Source organism: Ptiloglossa arizonensis, chromosome 12, assembly GCF_051014685.1.
Source record: "Ptiloglossa arizonensis isolate GNS036 chromosome 12, iyPtiAriz1_principal, whole genome shotgun sequence".
NCBI classification, from domain to species: Eukaryota; Metazoa; Arthropoda; class Insecta; order Hymenoptera; family Colletidae; genus Ptiloglossa; species Ptiloglossa arizonensis.
In genome coordinates this window covers 13,015,014-13,032,353 of record NC_135059.1, presented here as the reverse complement: position 1 = coordinate 13,032,353, position 17,340 = coordinate 13,015,014, and the positions used below count along the sequence as shown (strand labels likewise).

The 17,340-nt window shown below is 47.0% G+C and overlaps 1 protein-coding gene across 1 annotated transcript in view; it reads right to left on the bottom strand.

The window, feature by feature from the left end:
- Positions 1 to 17,340, bottom strand: part of LOC143153374 (serine/threonine-protein kinase 17B) — a 93,250-nt gene that overhangs the window by 9,782 nt on the left and 66,128 nt on the right. The window contains exons 2-3 of the mRNA XM_076324475.1: positions 14,560 to 14,772; positions 13,278 to 13,416 (exon numbers count right to left, since the gene is read on the bottom strand). Coding sequence (XP_076180590.1) covers positions 13,278 to 13,416; positions 14,560 to 14,772 — 352 coding nt within the window. The remainder of the gene's footprint in view (positions 1 to 13,277; positions 13,417 to 14,559; positions 14,773 to 17,340) is intronic.

Sequence of the window (17,340 nt, the reverse complement as noted above, 5' to 3'; positions counted from 1 at the left end):
GTGCAACAACATCGACAATAGACAACCCAACGAACTTTCGTCCCCTCTTTCGCCGGATTTTACCTCCCAGCGACGATGCCTCTACTCCACTACTCGGCTCGAAGCTTCGTCTCGTTCCCTCTTAGGAGTCGTGTCTCCTTCACGAGTGCCGGCGAGCATTGTTCGATTGTTTTCGGAGTGGGGAAAAATCTGTTCCCGGAGAGAAGGAAAGAAAAAAAAAATGATCGAGAAAGGAGCACGGAATCGCGGCCAGGCTGAGCGACCTTTCTTATCGATCATCGTTCGCATCCGCGTATCGACGCTTCGTGTACCGACGAGGATCGATACGAAACGCGACGCCCACGCGGTTTACTCGCCGCGATCTTTATTCCGGGGACTCGATACGGCTATGATTTCTTCTTCGAGTGATCGATTTCGATGTTGTATAGTTTTACCGATTATAACTTTATGGAAATTATTTATTTTTATAGATTTCATAATTAAATTGGTTTCGGTATAATAGATTACTCAATGGAGCTATTAGGTTCGTTTTATTTTTCTAAAGATGGTACTACCGTTTGGTGAACGTGTATAAAGTTTCATCCAGATCCGTCGACTCTTTCGTATATTTACAGTTGTTCAAAGTTCAAGGGTCATAGTATTTTTTTACAGTAGGAGAAACAACGAAACTTGTCGAACAACCTAGTAACTTTGCTGGCGTAACATTGGTATGATTTTTACGAAAACGTATAATTTTATGAAAATTACTTAAGATTACGAGGTTGTTTTTATCGAACGTATTGCGAGCAAGGATACGAACGTTGTACGAAAGGTTAAGCGATCGTAAGGTTAGGTATACATCGGGTTATAGATTCAAGTTGGCAATAGTGTAGGAGATATGCGAGGTTGAGCGAGTGGGAGTCGGAGATTGCGAGAAGTAGTGCGTGCACGTGTGTGATGAATAGTATTAATCTTCGCGTCGAGAAACAATTAAATAGATACAAACAGAGTTCTCCCGTTGTCCCGTTATTCTTGTTCCTCGAGAGGGATTTTTGTTCTCTTTGTGGACGAGCACCGGATGCATCGACTCGAAATTTCACACTTACGGTTTGGTACGTGTTCGAACCCAGAGCACTCGAATTCTTTCGAGCGTAAACGATCGATTTCGTCGAAATTACACCTCGTACCGCGTGACGCTCCGGTTACTGGGAATTAAACTCGAAGAGATTCGTAATCCGAATAAATACGGCGATTATCCGTACCGAATTGATAAAAAGGCAAAAATCTCGAAGAAAAATTCTCGTATCGAATTTCGTTCGATACGTCGCCCCAATGATGGAGAATAATGACGTTCATCTTGTATGCGCGTAAAAGTTTGTAAAATTATAAGGCAATTTGTTCCCAAGATGAAAAACAATTTCAACGAGCTCGCGAATGTTGTTCAACCGCTTGACGAGCGGACAAACATGCGAAACCATGCTCAACGACCGAAGTAATAAAGAGTACAGTAAAAGAGTATAATAAAACGAAGAATACGAAACGTACGAGTGGGAACTTTTAAACATACTTTCGTAACTGCCTTTGGATATTTAACGAGGGAAACAAAACGTACTTCAAAATACGAGGGACAAGGGGAACTGATTAATTTCATTATTCTTCGACTTTTCGTCCCGATGTTTTACAATTTTGTAATTGCAAATCTTTGAATACTTAAAGAGGCAAATGACGACGTTTAAAAAAAAAAACTTGACGAGAAATTGATCGATTTAATCATTTACCGATTTCTGGCTAACTGCCTCTGAATAATTTCCATTCGAGCGAGAATTTTTTAAGTAACGGTAATAGGAGTATTGAACTTAATTTTCATCCAAATTTAAACAAATCTTCCCAAATAAGAAAGACGTTGAGCAACGTATCCTCCAATCTGGAAAGATTCTTTGGATAGCTTCTAAAATGATTGCAAGCAAGTAGTTCAAAATTCATAGATTTATCGTATACTCGTGAGAGGCGGTTGACCGTTTAAATTCTCCGGGAACTGGAAGATCGTAGAAAAGAGGAAGTCGATTTTTCCGTTCCGTGGTATCGAACGGACCGTCTCGGCTCGAGGAGGCGTCTCGACGAACGCGTCTCCGTAAAGAGCAACGACCGTCACGAATTGATATTTTCGTGGTGACGCGTTTCTGTCCCGTGGTTCTTCGTTCGATGGCCGTCGATGGATTCGCGGGCTTCGCGAGACCGCCGTTTCCAACGTGAACGAGTCGCGGTGCGACGCGGCCGAACGATAGCAAATTGACACCTGCGGTGAAACTCGCGAGCCGGCCTAGCGTGACAGAAACGTTTAAGGAAAAGACTTTCCTCCCCGGTTGACTGGTTCGCGGCCGTTATCGTTATCGTCGCGCGTCATCGTTCGCGTTCCACTCGCGCCATGCGCCCGTAAATCGAGCCACGATCGCAAAAATCTAGAGACACTCGCCGTCTCGCTCCCTCCAACCAACCTCTTCCTTTATTTCGCTTTAATCTCTTATTTTCCTTCTTTTTCTTCCTTTCTCAATTTCCTACCTTTTCTTCCTTTCTTTCTTTTCTACTTTCCTACCTTTTTTCTTTCTCTCCTCATTTTTTCTTTCTTCCTTACTTTCCTACCTTTCCTTTTTTTCTTACTTTTTTCCTTCTTCTTTACTTTCTCTTCTTTTCTTTCTTTCTTCCTTACTTTCCCACCTTCTCTTCCCTTCTTACTTTCTTCTCACTATTCTTTCTTTTTTACTTTCCCACCTTCCCTTCCATTCCTTCCTCTTCTTCTCCTTTCTTTCTCGCTCCTCTGGAACGTACATACCGGTGAGAAAGAGACACGAACGAGGGTAAAGGAAACGACTCTGGAGAATCGTGGCGTGCAGGCTCGTTCCGCTCGAGGATTCAGTTTGCGCGTTACGTTTCGTTATACCGAGTTACGAGCCGAACGTGACCGGACTGCATCCCGGGATGCTCGACGGCTACGACGAATAAACGCGACTGAAAAGTGCTCCGGGCAACAAGAAGGTCGTGGGACGCGTTTTGTTCGTGGCCCGTTTCTGCTTTCAAAAACCACGCGACGCCTCCCCGTATCCCCACCGCCACCTTGCACGGTTCATCGCGAAACATTTCCACACCCTCCTACGACGCGTCTTTGGGATTCTTTCGCGCGTCGAGTCCGAGGGTAAACGATCGCGAATGCTACGTCCGCTCCGAGGGCGGAACGATTTCGCGGGGAAAGAAAGAGAGACAGAGACAGAGAGAGAGAGAGAGAGAGAGAGAGACACACACACACACACACACACACAGAGTCGTTGGAACGAATCCCGGAAGTCGTTCAATAAGGAACAAAGACATTTCCATAATCAGTCGTTACGAAGAGTTCCTGCGTCAGCGACGTTTACCGCGGACGTTTCTCGAGGCTCGACGCGACCCCCGTGGGCGTTGGGGATCGATTACCGTGAAAACGATTGCGCGCGTTTCACCTTGGCGAATGGGATAATCGCTCGTTCCGGCTCGTTTACTCGGCCACCCTCCGTCACCCCCTCGCCCGAAGAACACGCAAATATTTACCGTCGCGACTGCGATCGATTCGCGGTACTCGATGATCATTTTCGAGTATCGCGAACGTACTCCAGTCCTACGGACTCGAAACTGACCGAAGTCTTCGAGTACTCCGATCGAACGAACCGAATTGTTAACCACTTATCACGAATTATTATCAAAAATTCGCAAGGTTCCAACTGTTCAGAAATAGATCCCGGGGAAAGTTGGCCGTGTTTTTTCTTTCTAGAGTGCGGTGCATCGATATACTTCTCGATCGTTGCGTGATTTTATTCGTCGAAGTAACTTCCATTCCGTTCGATAAATTTCTAACAATGATTATTCGATCGTTTTGTTTGTAAAATAATCGATTCGATAACTTTGCGCGTCTTCTTGGTTATTAAAGATTTCTTGTTCGTATTATTTTGTAAATCAACGTTGCAGTTTCCGGTCGTTAACTCGACGTATATTTCCGGATGCTTCTGTTGCTTCTTGACCGAGTTTGAATCGAAGCAGGGCAAATTTTCACTTCCGTACGCATCGTGTTTAATACTTTCTGTATCGTGCCTAATATTCGACTGACTCTAACGACTCGATTACGAGCGATACGCAGTATTACGAAGAGGCACAAATAAAGCGACAGAACTTTTCGCGATATCTATTTTTTTTATACACAATTATATGCAGCGCTATTTCGAGTAACGTATGGTCTATTTGAAGCGTTTACGAGGTTCGATTCTTTCGAGTGTTCAAATATTCAAATATTCGAGTAGTCGAAGACTTCTACTCCAGGTGTCCAAGTAATCCAAGTTCGAATATTCGAGTATTCGAACACCTTTACTCGAGGTGTACCAATAATCCAAGTTTCGACTCGGTTCAAATTTTCAGCTACTCGAATATTCAAATATTCAAATATTCAAATATTCAAATATTCGAATATCCGAACACATCTACTCGAAGTATTCAAGTATGCGATCCAAGTCTCGACTCGATTCAAGTTTCGAGCTACTCGAATATTCGAATATTGGAATATTCCAACGCCTTTATTCTAGTTTCGAACTACTCGAATATTCGAATATTGTAATATTCGAACACCTCTACTCCGGAGCTACCGGTGGAATCTTCGAAGAGAGACTCGATCTCGAGTTCGCGAGCACCTAGACTCGATGTCTCTGCTCTCGAGTCGACGCATCGATCGATCGACCGTGTCTAGGAAAGTGTAACAGGTGAGCCAGTTCCCGGTGCGGCAGGTCCGTAGGATGTCGCCGTTTAACTTAGAACGCTCGCAAAAACTGCAGGAAGGACGCGAGCTATTAAATCAGGGCTACCCGTCGGCTCGTCCTCGCGAGGTAAGAACGCTGGAGGTGAATTCTCACGATGCCGTGCATCCGACCCTCCGCGTCTGTTTGGATAAAAATTTGGCCCCTAACGGGTATCGCGGAAAAACTATTCGCGCCTCGAGGATTAAACGGGTGGAGAAGTACAACTCGTTCATGATTTGTGAATGTAAGCGAGAATGGACGAATAAACAAGGCGAAATTTGACTCTGCAATTGTAATTCTTCAAGTTTAATTTTTCGTATTATTTTACTCCGCTTTTCTCACTCTCTTTACGCATTTAGATATTTCCTAATGAAAATATCACGAGAAGAATTCTTTTCCCTTACTTTCGCACATTAAACTTACTCTTCTTTTCTCTACGTATGTGCACATCAAATTACGTACGTTCGAGTTACCAAATTGCGTTACTCGTGAATAAATATACCTATTGTTATCGTTATTGAAATTAATAAATTTCTTTCCTCCGTGTACGATTCCCGTACGCGATTAAGTCGTACGTATTATCGTTGATACGAAGCCGGCCGAGAGAGGAGGACGCGCGAAAAAAAAAAGAAAAAGAAGAAGAAAGAAGTGTGCGCGCGGTTGGAAGGCACTGCGACGCTTTTTAGCCAATGGACAACGAATTTATGAGGATCCGTCTCTCGCGTTCATTGAAACTTCCGGCGGTCGAGAAAAGGGGGAAGCGACCCTGCAGACGCGTTCGTTGAGGAGCGCGCGTCGGTGTGCGTGCGCGCCATGAATGTAATAAAGTTCGGGCGAGAAAGAGTCGTTCCCCGAGCGTCCAGCGCGGACGAGCTCGATTCACACGATGCGAAAGCGTGCCGCGATCAATTTATCCTCGACGATCGAGCGAACCGTCCCGTAGAAAACGAATCGTTTCCTTCGTAATCGCGATTGTTTCCACCGCGCGGCAAAACTCGATTTCTAGAATAAATTTTCACGACGACGCTGCTTCGATATAATTGATCGCGGAGAGAGAGAAAGTTTGTTCGCTAAGTGGTCTTGGACAGAGCCCCCTAATCGGAGGGTTCGGGTAGAGCGCAAAGGAAGAGTACGCGGTGCACGCCGATCTCTCGATAAAAGGCACACCGTTGGACCTTTAACGGGGTATTCTGCTAATCCGGGGTATTCCGGCTTGGAGAAATGGAATTTTTTAAAAATATATTTTCTCAAGCCCCTTGGAAAATGTCCGACTTGGAGATATCGATTTTTTTTTATATATTTTTGAAAAATATATGCTTTCGAAAACTTTCGATCTTTCGTTATGCTTTCTTAGAATGTACTCTTCCGAAAGCACGCATTGGTAAAATGTAACGAGGTTTAGTCGAATTACAAATATTTTTAATACAGGAATTCAATGAAAACTAATTTTTTCATTCGGAATACTTTCAATATCCTTACTTGAAACGATATCGCTTCTAAATGCAGGAAGAGCGACTGGCTTCGAGTACGGGTCAAGTTTAGAATAGCACGTAATCCTGGTCTACCAGAGATAAGAGAACTCTCCTATTAAGACCGTCTGTCGACGATGCGAAACGACACGTCGATTAAGAAATTTAGAGAAGGAAAGCAGATACACCTCTCTTTCTCGACTTTAATTGAACAAAGATTCCTCGCAACTCGTAACGCTCCAAGGAGTAGATCGAAACATTCGGAGCAATCTTCTCGAGAACATCGTTGAGCGATCGAACCGTTTCATTTCCATTCTCCGTTTCGACAACTCGATAGTGTATTTTTTCATAATTATTATAACGACTCTCGGTATAAATTAACATAGAGGCGAGACGGGTAATAAAAAAGAATAGCGAAAAGTTCTCTAAACTCTCCCAGACCCATTGATCGGACGTCCGAAACGCGTCGAACTCGAGGACGCAAGAGTTGCTACTCCAAGTTTACGTCTACGCCAATGTCGTTCACCGTTGCTGCATCTCCGTCGCAGTTTGTTCGTTCAGTTTTGTTCGTAACGCGATCGACTCGGCCAGTAACGATCAAGAATCCGAAAAGTGGAAGGGATTAGCCGGTAGGGGCGAGCCATTCCCCGTGCCCCTCGGCTCGTTTAGCGCGCCGGTACTATTTATTTCAACGTTTCATCTCGCAATAGAGTACATCGAGTACCGATTCCCTTTTTCCTCGGTCCCGTATCGCGGATTCCACGGGGAAAAGAGGCGCGCCTCTGTGGTCTGGAGAGCTGCTCGAGCCATCCCATTAAGAGGGCCGATGAATCGATTTCATCGAACGCCGCGAGCCGAGTCCATCCTGCCTAATGAACGAACGAACGCGGAGCCAGACGCGCGCATCGATCGGGGGAACGCGACCGAGCCACTGACCACGACTCGAACGGAATTCTCGGTACACGAGCCCGATACTCCGGCCGCATCTCGACCGGCCGAGAGTTCATTGATGAATCTCTCCCTTTCTCTCCGCGAGGTCGATCGCCTCCGTTCCCTAGAAAATACGTTGAAAAAGCTCCCGCGAAAGCCGAGAACAACGCTCGTGTGGTTTGCGTTCGAACCCCGAGTTCTCGGGGGCCAGTTTCGTCGATTTCGCGCGACGCGAATCGACGAGTATCGTACCGAGCCGACTCGGCGCGGTACAGCTCGGCGCGATTATCGACCGAGCGAGGACGGGTGGTCTTTGGCGCCAGTTTAGATATCGCATTATTATTGCAGGCCCGTTGCGAGTCGAGCGCGCGTTCAGCCGTTTCCCTGACGCTCGGGCCGAGGGAACGGCATTCCAGCACGAGCGTACGAAAAAGTGTGGCCGATCGAGCGAAACGATTGTCGCTATTAGAAAACTCGCGGTGTTGAAAATCGATCGACGCGTAGACCACGATTCGTCGTATCGTCGGATCGCGGCCGGCGCAACGCTCCAATCGGAACGATCGCTATAATTATCAATTACCGGAGGTCCGGCGGGGTCGGGAGCCAATTTACTTCTGCGGCGCGAAACCGGCCGCGGAGTGTCCGCGCCTGCGCCGGAACGACGCCGCGGCGCCCGAAATCCCGTGGACACCGGCCAACGAGGCCCCTTGGAACCGGGCCAGGGAATTCGCGAGCATTTTTCCATTCATAACTAGCGCGATCTATATTCGGGTCGGGCATATCGCGCGAATTCGTGGCACGAGGATATTTTAAGACGAACCCGGAGGAGAGCCGCGCGCAATCTCGAGACTCGTCTGGCGAAACTTTGAGGAGTTCGACGCGTTGTTCGAGACGGGTGCGTTGACTTCTGAGCGCGTACCGGACCACCGGGGAACACCGGAGACCGGACGAACGGAGAACACCATTCGTAGTTTTTTCCTTTCGAAAATTACGCCCGTCGATCGTTTCCACGCGGCTACGCTCTCACGATCTTAAACGGCGGAGAATGCGAAATTAACCAACGCGGCTCCCTCCTCCTACTCGACGGGGGTTAACGATTCCAAAAGTTTGCCAGCCGGAGCGAGAAAATATTTTGATACGAAACCGCGATGCTTTCGCGAACCCTGCTATCCTCGATACGTTCGAGCTGCAATTTCCAACGAACGACCAGTGTCTGAATTTCCATTCTTAAACGAATTGTGACCATGAGGCAGGTACCGTTTCGGTGCACACTCCAAAGTATAGATCTGATACACCTTGATCGATGCTGGGCGAAAACGTCGATACCCGTACCATGGTAACCAAGTGGAAATTTCTTTTTATGTATTCGTGTACGGGTTAAACGTTTCGGTAAACGAAAACACAGAAAAATTATACAGAATCGTCGCACGAGGCTGACACTCGCGAAACATTACTTCTAAAAGTAATAGAAACGATGTAACGTTCTCATTCGTAACGTTTATCGCGAACAAAAACACGATATTGTCCGTACGATATCGTTATCGTTATTATCGTAATTATTATCGATATTATTATCGTTACCAGTACCGTTACTAATATCGTTATTATTATTACCGTAACCGTAAAGATCTTTCGACGACGATACGTAGAAAATACATTGTGAGCGGAACATCGAGATATCGATGAACATAACGCGAATACGAGCGATTATACGATGCGAGCGAAATTGCGCATAAATTTTCTTAACGAGTTTCGAAAGGAAATCGCTGGTCCCGCGAGAAAATTCAAGGCGCGATGAACATTATGCGTAATTTATACCCTTCGCGTTGTATCGTTAATTTAATCGTATTTTCGTTTGTAAGAACGCGTGCTCGTGAATATTACAAGTAGTTCTGCGAAACTATTAAAATCGAATACCGTTATCGCGAACGGTTGCATTGTTTCGCGATTTTCGCATCCTTGTGCAAGAAAAATGGAAAAGCGAAGAGTAATTTGCCAAAGTGCGCGACGTCTAAGAAAGAAAAGAAAAAGAAAAAAAGGAAAAAGAAAAAAACCACTCCGGAGTTTAGTAACGGGACTCGAAGTCACGACTTTCTGATCACGAATCCGTGACGCTGGCGTACCACCGACACGAAGCAACCGTTTCGCGAATTTCGACCCGTTTCTCGGCTTCTTGCGGAAGTTGTCGGAATTTTTGTGCAATTTCTTTGCAAACAATGGCCGGTCGGATTGATTTCTACTCGTCGATCCTCGCCCCGTTTAACCTGTTTCGATAACGGCACGCGGACAGCTCTCTCTTTCTTACCGACTGGGACCCATTTATTATCACTCCGTATTAATTTTTTACGAAGACTACTCGTGTCGTAATTATCGTGAACGAAAAAAGCTCCAACGGACACCGACGGTATCTATTTCACAGATGATAGTCTCCGTGGATCCGTCGACGATTTTTAACAAGTATAAAAAGAAGGCGTACGCGCGGATTAGAAAATTATTGCTTCAAAAAAGTATACAACAATTGTATTCACTATCGTTCTATTCCGAATGTTTTTTAATTGTTGAGTTTCTTATTTTTGTATGCAAAGTTTTTCGTATCTTCTTGTACGTATTTGTACAAGCTATCATCAGTAATCATTTATTTACAAGTTTAACGTAATTTTTAATTGCGACTAAAAAATAAAGATAAAAATGAAAGAAAAATAAAAATAGAAAGTATAGAATCAATTAAAGCGAGACGTTGGCAGTACAGGCATGCGAGAGACTTTGAATGCATTTATGGGAAGATTAAAAAAGTTTATCCATGTTTGATAATTCGTTTGCCGTATGGTTATCCCCACTGGACAGTTGCGGTCGCCTATAGAAGTTCTGCTCACACTTGTATAAAAAGGTATATTGTATCGACAAATAGTAAGTTTACGATGATCATTCTCCCCACAAAAGTAAACGTATTTAACTTAAGTAGACGTGGACGTAGACGATTTTTCCCCTGAATAATATTCTCACGTAGAAAACGGGCCGGTTACCTCGTACACAAGATCGAACCGTCTCGCGCGAAATAATCTTATCGCAGGGAAAACATCGCCGATAATTCCGAGCGATGCGTAATCGTCGTTATCGGGAGAGAGACGCACCGAGATAAGAACCGCGTTAAAGGACGTCCCGAGTTGCGATCAGCTAGCGCGAGCGAGCGAGCGAGCGAACGTCTGCGAAACGCGCGAAAGGTAATTTCATCGCGTTCGCCGGTGGAGTCGAAATTGCGTTCGCCCGTGGTAATTTAATTCCCGGCCGAATCGACGGACTACTATTCGTCTCGCTCTCCGTTTCCAGCGAATTTAATCGCGCGAGCAGCCTCTCCTTAGCCGCGTACCTGGTAACCTGCATCCCCGCAAATTGCTATCAATTTGCGAAAGGCGGGTAATTGGGTTGCATAACCGCGATCATAATCCGAGCCGCGCGTCAAGAAGACGAAGAGGACGAAGAAGTACGAGGAGGACAGGGAAGGAAGAAAAGATAAAAAAAAAAAAAACGAAACGAGAGAGAAAAAAAAACGAAGGAAGGCTGAAATACGCGACCCAGCGTGCTCGCGCGCGTGCACGCGCGAATATTATTAATACTAGTCGCTCGCCTTGGCTCACCCATATCGATCACTCCGATAATCGATAAACACGGTATTACTCGGTTATAGCTACGGCCCGCTTTGGTCCCGTGTCGCTCGATACTCGCGTCGCAAATTGCGAATCGTCGCCGCGGCGCCAAATAAGAAAAAAAAACCACGTCTCGTTTGACGCGACCGAGCGCGTGCATTACGTTCCGTGACGCGCGTACGAAGCGGTGCCATCTATCCCACCGGACGACGCATTGCGACGTTTAGCGTAATTCGAGCCGATCCAACGACAGAAATCGGGAGATTTATCGTACCGCGAGACCGGACGGGGGAGGACAATTATGCAAATTGCCCGTTTTCATCCGCGTCGTAGAAACCGTGACTTCGGTTGACGCAACGGCTCCAATCTATTGCGAGGAACGGTTCGTTTCGTTTCGTTGCTCGAAAACGACCGTCTCTAGTCGAGACTCGCGGTGATTCCCCGTCCGATCGAAACGGAGGGCATCGTTGTTGCATAGGGTCGATCGCTGTCCTCCGGATGAAAAATCACAGGGATAGGGTACTCGTCTAATCGTCTTGCTCGTAAGCGATACATTGCCACCAATGGCTGACAAGGAGAGTGTACGAAAAATATTGTACAAAATAAAGAGGAATCGGAATGGAAAAAAATGAAACAAAAGTTATTCGTTCATTCCAAAGTCGAAACTAGGAGCGACGCGTGGAAACTCTGACTTATTACCGTGAGTCTACCATTCTGCACTATTCGAACCGAATCGGGGACTCGAGACCTTGCGCTCTGGTTGCAAGTTGGCCACGCGTAGAAGTCCACCGCGCGACGATAGAATTGCGAACGCACGTCGGTTGCGTTTTGCGTCTCGGTTTGCCGCGTTCCTCCTCGAGCGGTAGACTTCTACGCTTGCCCAATTCAGCCAATGGTAAGAGCGTATCGCGTCGGCGTCGCGTCACGCGACCGACGCGAGTCGATGATTCCACTTTTTCCTGCGATCTTTTAACTCGAAGGACACCGTTCGACTCCTGACGCGTCGATAATACCACTGGTTCTCCACCGATTGCGTTACGCGAGTAACGCGTTACTGGTAGCCTTACTGCGACGGTTCCGTGTAACTTTTCTATACTTTTATTCATCGAAGAGTTTACCAACGGTTTACCTTACGATTCGTTCGATTCGTTTCGAAGCAAACGCGGCCACAATTCTTGCAAAAAGAAACAGGGATCTGTTTCAGCATCGATGGTTCGCGCCGCGACGGTTCGAGGCTCCCTCGAGGCCGATACAAAAATAATATCGTAGACAGAAACAACACCCCATCGGCGCCCCGTTTCCTCGGGATTCCATCGCGATGAGTCCGCGTGAAGCTCGCGTTTACCCGTGCACGTGCCGCGGATCTTATTCTCATCTTTGCAAACAACGGGTTCGTTATGGTAACGAATGTTTCGCGGAAAAATACGGTGTACGGCCCCCCTCCACGGTCCGGTGCGCGCGTTCTACGAGCTGCGCGCGCAACGACGACACCGGTCCCGTCGCTTTCTAGCAAATATTTGAATTCACGAGAAAGTCACTTTCCGAAGCAACAATGTGCGGACGACGCGCGTCACTGGTACGCGCTGAACGAATTAATGCGTTCCTCTCCCCTCTACGGATCTCGCTAATTTCTACCGGTTTCGCGCGAGGGCTGATAATCGCGGAACGGACACGGGAAGATATGTATGTAAGTCCAGTCCCTCGAGATTTCGCACTCGAGTTTTCGTCGAAGCATTACTATTGGCCCGTGTGTCCATCGCGTTGCGAAGGAAGAAGAACTGTACGATTTGTACAATTATACACACCGTAGACAGTATCGTGAACTCTCTTTGCTGAAAATATAGTGTCCGACAGAAGCTTGTCCGTGTACCGTACAGATAATAGACCAGATTGTAGACAGAATCTCGCGAGATATTATTCCGTTATTTTGCACTGTGTAAAAAAAATGAAATTTTGTCGGTGTAGGATGTCAGTTGGAACGTAAGCTGGATATCTTTGCGCAAGTATCGTCGGCTGGTTCGCAACGAGCGCGTCGTCGCTGAGAAACTGGCAACGCACCGCCGGAAGCTAAGTGTCGTTTCGGTTGCCAAACGGTTTCTTTTTCTCCTCGAGTGACGATCCTACGAGATTAGACGCGACAAGGAGCGCGTTCCATATTTTTCCTATCAGCGTTCTTTATCCGCGAGGAACGGACGCGCGCTCGTGCCGATTCCGCAGCGAGGTTTTTCAACTCGGCGAGAAAAATCTAGATAAGCGTTGTTTGCGGGAACGACGATCTTCCAGCTGTTATCGGGGCGCTCGGTTGTTCGTAACGGCCGGCCTGATAAGGGACGAGTACCGTGGCTCGCGATTTCTACGTTTCCCCTCCCCCTGTTGTCTCGAGTTTACCGCGCAGTCGCGAAATTTTCCAACGACGGAGTCGCGTCGGTTGTTCGATGGCTCACCTTGATGTCCAGATGGGCCACGTTCAAGGAATGCAGAAAGGCTATTCCGTCCAAAATCTGCTTCAACAATCTGGCGACCTGTCGCTCTTCCGGAACTTCGTCTCTGTCCAGTATCATTTGTAGCTCACCACCGGGGGCCCTGAAAAGATAAAACGAACCGCGTCAGCGATCGAGCATACGTGTATTAGTTTTATTTTCTTATCTATTAGCGTTCCATCTACTCGTTGGTGGAGAAAATTTACAAAATACGGGTACAGCCGTCTCAGGGATCCCGAGAAGGTAAAACGGGGTGCGTCAGCGATCGAGCATACGTGTATTTATTTATTTTTATTTTCTATTTATTATTATTCCATCTACTCTTCGGTGTGGAAAATTTACAAAGTCGTAGTAAAATATTAATTTCGTATGGCGCGTAATGAAACGCAAAAAGACACACTTGTGGAACGTTAAAACGCGAGTATGTATTTTATCGATCGCCGTATCTTTTAATCTTTTTAGCGCACAATTACTCGTGAAAAGAAAAGGATCCACCGATAACAACAGCACCGACTGCTGATTCGCCGAGTACACACGGTTGACATAAAAATGGAGTCGTTAACCCCTCGTTTCGTAACACCGAGTCGAACTCGGTTGTATATATACTTGTTTAGTTTATCAACGAGTTAAAAAAGTTAACGCAATTATACTTGTATTGTAATTTTTCTGTACGGACAACTCTTGGCGACTGGTGTCTAATTCCGACTTACGAAATACGAAGCAACGTTGCGCGCAAACAGGCGGTTCGAAAAAGTAATAAAAAATAATATATTCCACATTGTTCCTCGATATTCACCGTGTGAAAAAAAAAGAACAAACGATGAAAACTATACGAATTGAAACGGTTCCGTTACCTTCCCGGTAGTTGGAGCAAAGGCGGTTCGAACGTTCGTTCGGACGCGCTGAGGATTCAATGTCCGATCGCGGTAGCCGCGCTCGGAAATTAAATCACAAGCCAAGGGGATAATCTTCGCATAAATCCACGCCAACCTAGTCTCCGTTGTAAAACGCGTTGAAACATTCCGTGGGCAATTCTTGCCCGTGAAGGAAAACCATCGATTCGTTCCCGATTCTTTGCAACTAATCGTACCGACGGTGACCGAGCGATTGAAAGGTTTCTCCGGGTCGGAAAAGACCCAGACATCGCAAAGCGTAGATCGAACGCTCGCGAATTTAATTCCGGCGTGGAACGCGTTCGTTGGAATTCCTCGCGGTTACTTTACCATCGCGGTGAAAAGAAACTTACAGTTCCAGAACCAAGACCATCTCGTTGTTGGTCTCGAATACTTGATGAAGAGACACCAGGCGGGAACAATTCACCGCGGCATCCAGCACCGCGACCTCGTGAAGCGCTTCCGCTTTTAATTCCTGGGCCCGTCGCCTCTTCCTGAGGAACTTGGCTGCCCACTGTCGTCCGCTGGATCTCTCCCGACATCTCCTCACCGTTGCGTACTTGCCTCTGCGAACAACGAACAAGAACGTTCAGAACCCAACGTGGGGGAAACACACACACACACACACACATAAACGTTGGGTAAATCCGCGATTAGAAAAATCCGTGGTCTACGCGGCAGGTGAGAAACCCGCTGTAAAACCTGTATTTTTCTCGTAGGAGCGTGACGAGCGGTGGGTTACAGAGCCGAGGCAACAAACGCTTCGGCCGAGGAGCTCGTACGCGCGTAAAAACGCTTCACTTTCGCTCTTTCGTTAACGAGTACGAACACACCGCGAATCTCGTTCGCGAGCTCGAGCTCGAGCGCGTTTCTAATTACTCCTCGATGCACGGGACCGGGGATCGGGGATCGGGGGATCTCGCTCTCCTCCCGCGCTTCAATTTTCCACTCGGTGAATAACAAATGATCTACATTGCGCGGCGGCCGGCCGGCTCTCGGCGTTCGAGTTAGATGCATTCGCGATGATCCGCGGATACGGAGCACACCGCGTTGTAATCCGACGATGATCTAAACAGCCTCTAGAAAGCGAAGTTTGCGCGGGCAATGCTCCGCGCCGGAGCGACTCTTTCGATTCTCCGCGCTGGAATCGTAAGAACAACGGTGAAAGCAACGACGACCAACGTCGATCCTCTACGCGGCTCTCCTTTCTTTCCAGTACGCGTTCTTCTTCCGATATCGACTATCCAACGCCCGATTCGTTCGTTCTCGGATACGCTCGGACCCCACTCTGGACGTACGCGAAACACCCGTGTCTTCGGCACTTTGTATCGAGTGTTCGCAAAACGAAGAGCGAGGCACCAAGTATCGCTGAATTTTTTCCGGGTTTACTCTCAACGGGTCCGAACCCGACTGACGCGTTCGCGGTCCTTCTGCTCATCCTCGAATCGCGGGGAACGGGGGTACACGTTTCTAGATCCCGATCGGTCGCGTCTTCGAAGATTCCAACTGTCGTAATCGTCGAACGTACGGTGGGGGTAACGAATCACACCCTCTGTACGTGTACCGCTTGCGAGTTACAACCGCGAAGCTATCTACAAAAAAACCTAGGTACACAACCGTAAATCCATAACGTCGAATCAAACAATATCAACGGTACATCGTAAATACACCGCCGTTCGTGAGCGTTCGATCGCTTCGTGTATACCGGAAATACGTGGAAGTCGAGAAACAGGCTCGTTGCCAGAGGTTCGAGCGTTGGACTCGATGTGGACGAGCGAGTCTTCGTTGTTTCAAATCGGAGGAATAAGGAGTGACGTACGATCTTGCGGCGGAAAGTCACTCGTCCGCGTCGAATTTTAAATCGAAGAGATCACGGGATCGTCGATGCTCGATTGCACAGGAACCGGAGCGGTCGCGAGTTCCTGCCTAAAAAGTTCCACGTTACGAAGGACAGATGGCCCGAAAGGATCGCCGAACAAGCGTCATCGCGAACGTCATTAGGGAGTATTGTTCGAACGATGGGGTCTCGGACCGGAAAACGACCTCGAGACGATCGAGTATTCCCCTGAGTCGTTTGAACCCTCGGGGGGATACCGACGAAGCTCGATGACAGGTGTCCGAATCATTTTTGCGAGTCTCTTGTCCCGGCTAATCTCAAACGACGTTATCCTACGGTCGAATCTTTGCGCAGTCTGTCCAGCAAAAGCGCGGATGTAGTATTCTTGTAAAACTGATTTCTTTTTTTCGGAAATTGTTGTACTTATTGCGAAGTTAATGCCCAAGAATCGTTCTATCGTCTACCTATAATAATAAATTTATTACGTAAGTAAATATTGTTCAAATTGTGTCGCGTTTGGTCTCGTTTTACTCGGGAAAATATCACGAGAACGTTGAAAACAATTTTACGTAAAGGAAGGAAAGTGTGATAAAATTTTTCCTTTCGTTTATTATTGTCTCGCACGGATCTTCGATCTCGAATCGTATTACGCGCGCGTATACTGCTCGGTGATCGAATATCGTGCTGCGAAGGAGCCTCCCCACCTATTAGCAGGGATTAAATTTTCATATTTAACGCGAGGTCCTCTCGCACACTTAAGGCGGGGATATAGTATTACGAATAATGCGATAAAAATTAGTTTCGAGGGGCCCGTAGTGCTCCCGTGTGGGCACTCGGGTCGTTACGTACGGTGCACACTTTCTAGGGTTAATTTCTAGGGTGACGCAGCGCAGCGTGTCGCGGCACACGGCGCTCTGTGTATTTTGTAAACGATGTAAACCGATTGCACACCGCGTATTGTCGCGTGAGTCACGCAACCCAGAAGCTGCGCGGGGGTTTGCAAACGAGGTACAATTTTCCACGTTCGACGCTGCTGCTGCTCGAGAGAAAGAGAGAAAGATTTCGAAGACGCGGCTCGGTTTGCGCAAACATCGCCTTCGACCGGGTACACGTTATTTGTCCTCGCTTGGACGGTTATTTCTACGTACACTGCTGTTGGTAAGTATTCGGCCACTCTGTGGAACCGGATCGAAAGATTTACATCGTTCCGGTAATATAAATATTTCCACGTAGAACGTGTAACGATTTGTTGATATTCGATGGTCAATTGTAAGAATAAATATAACACTGTTCGTAC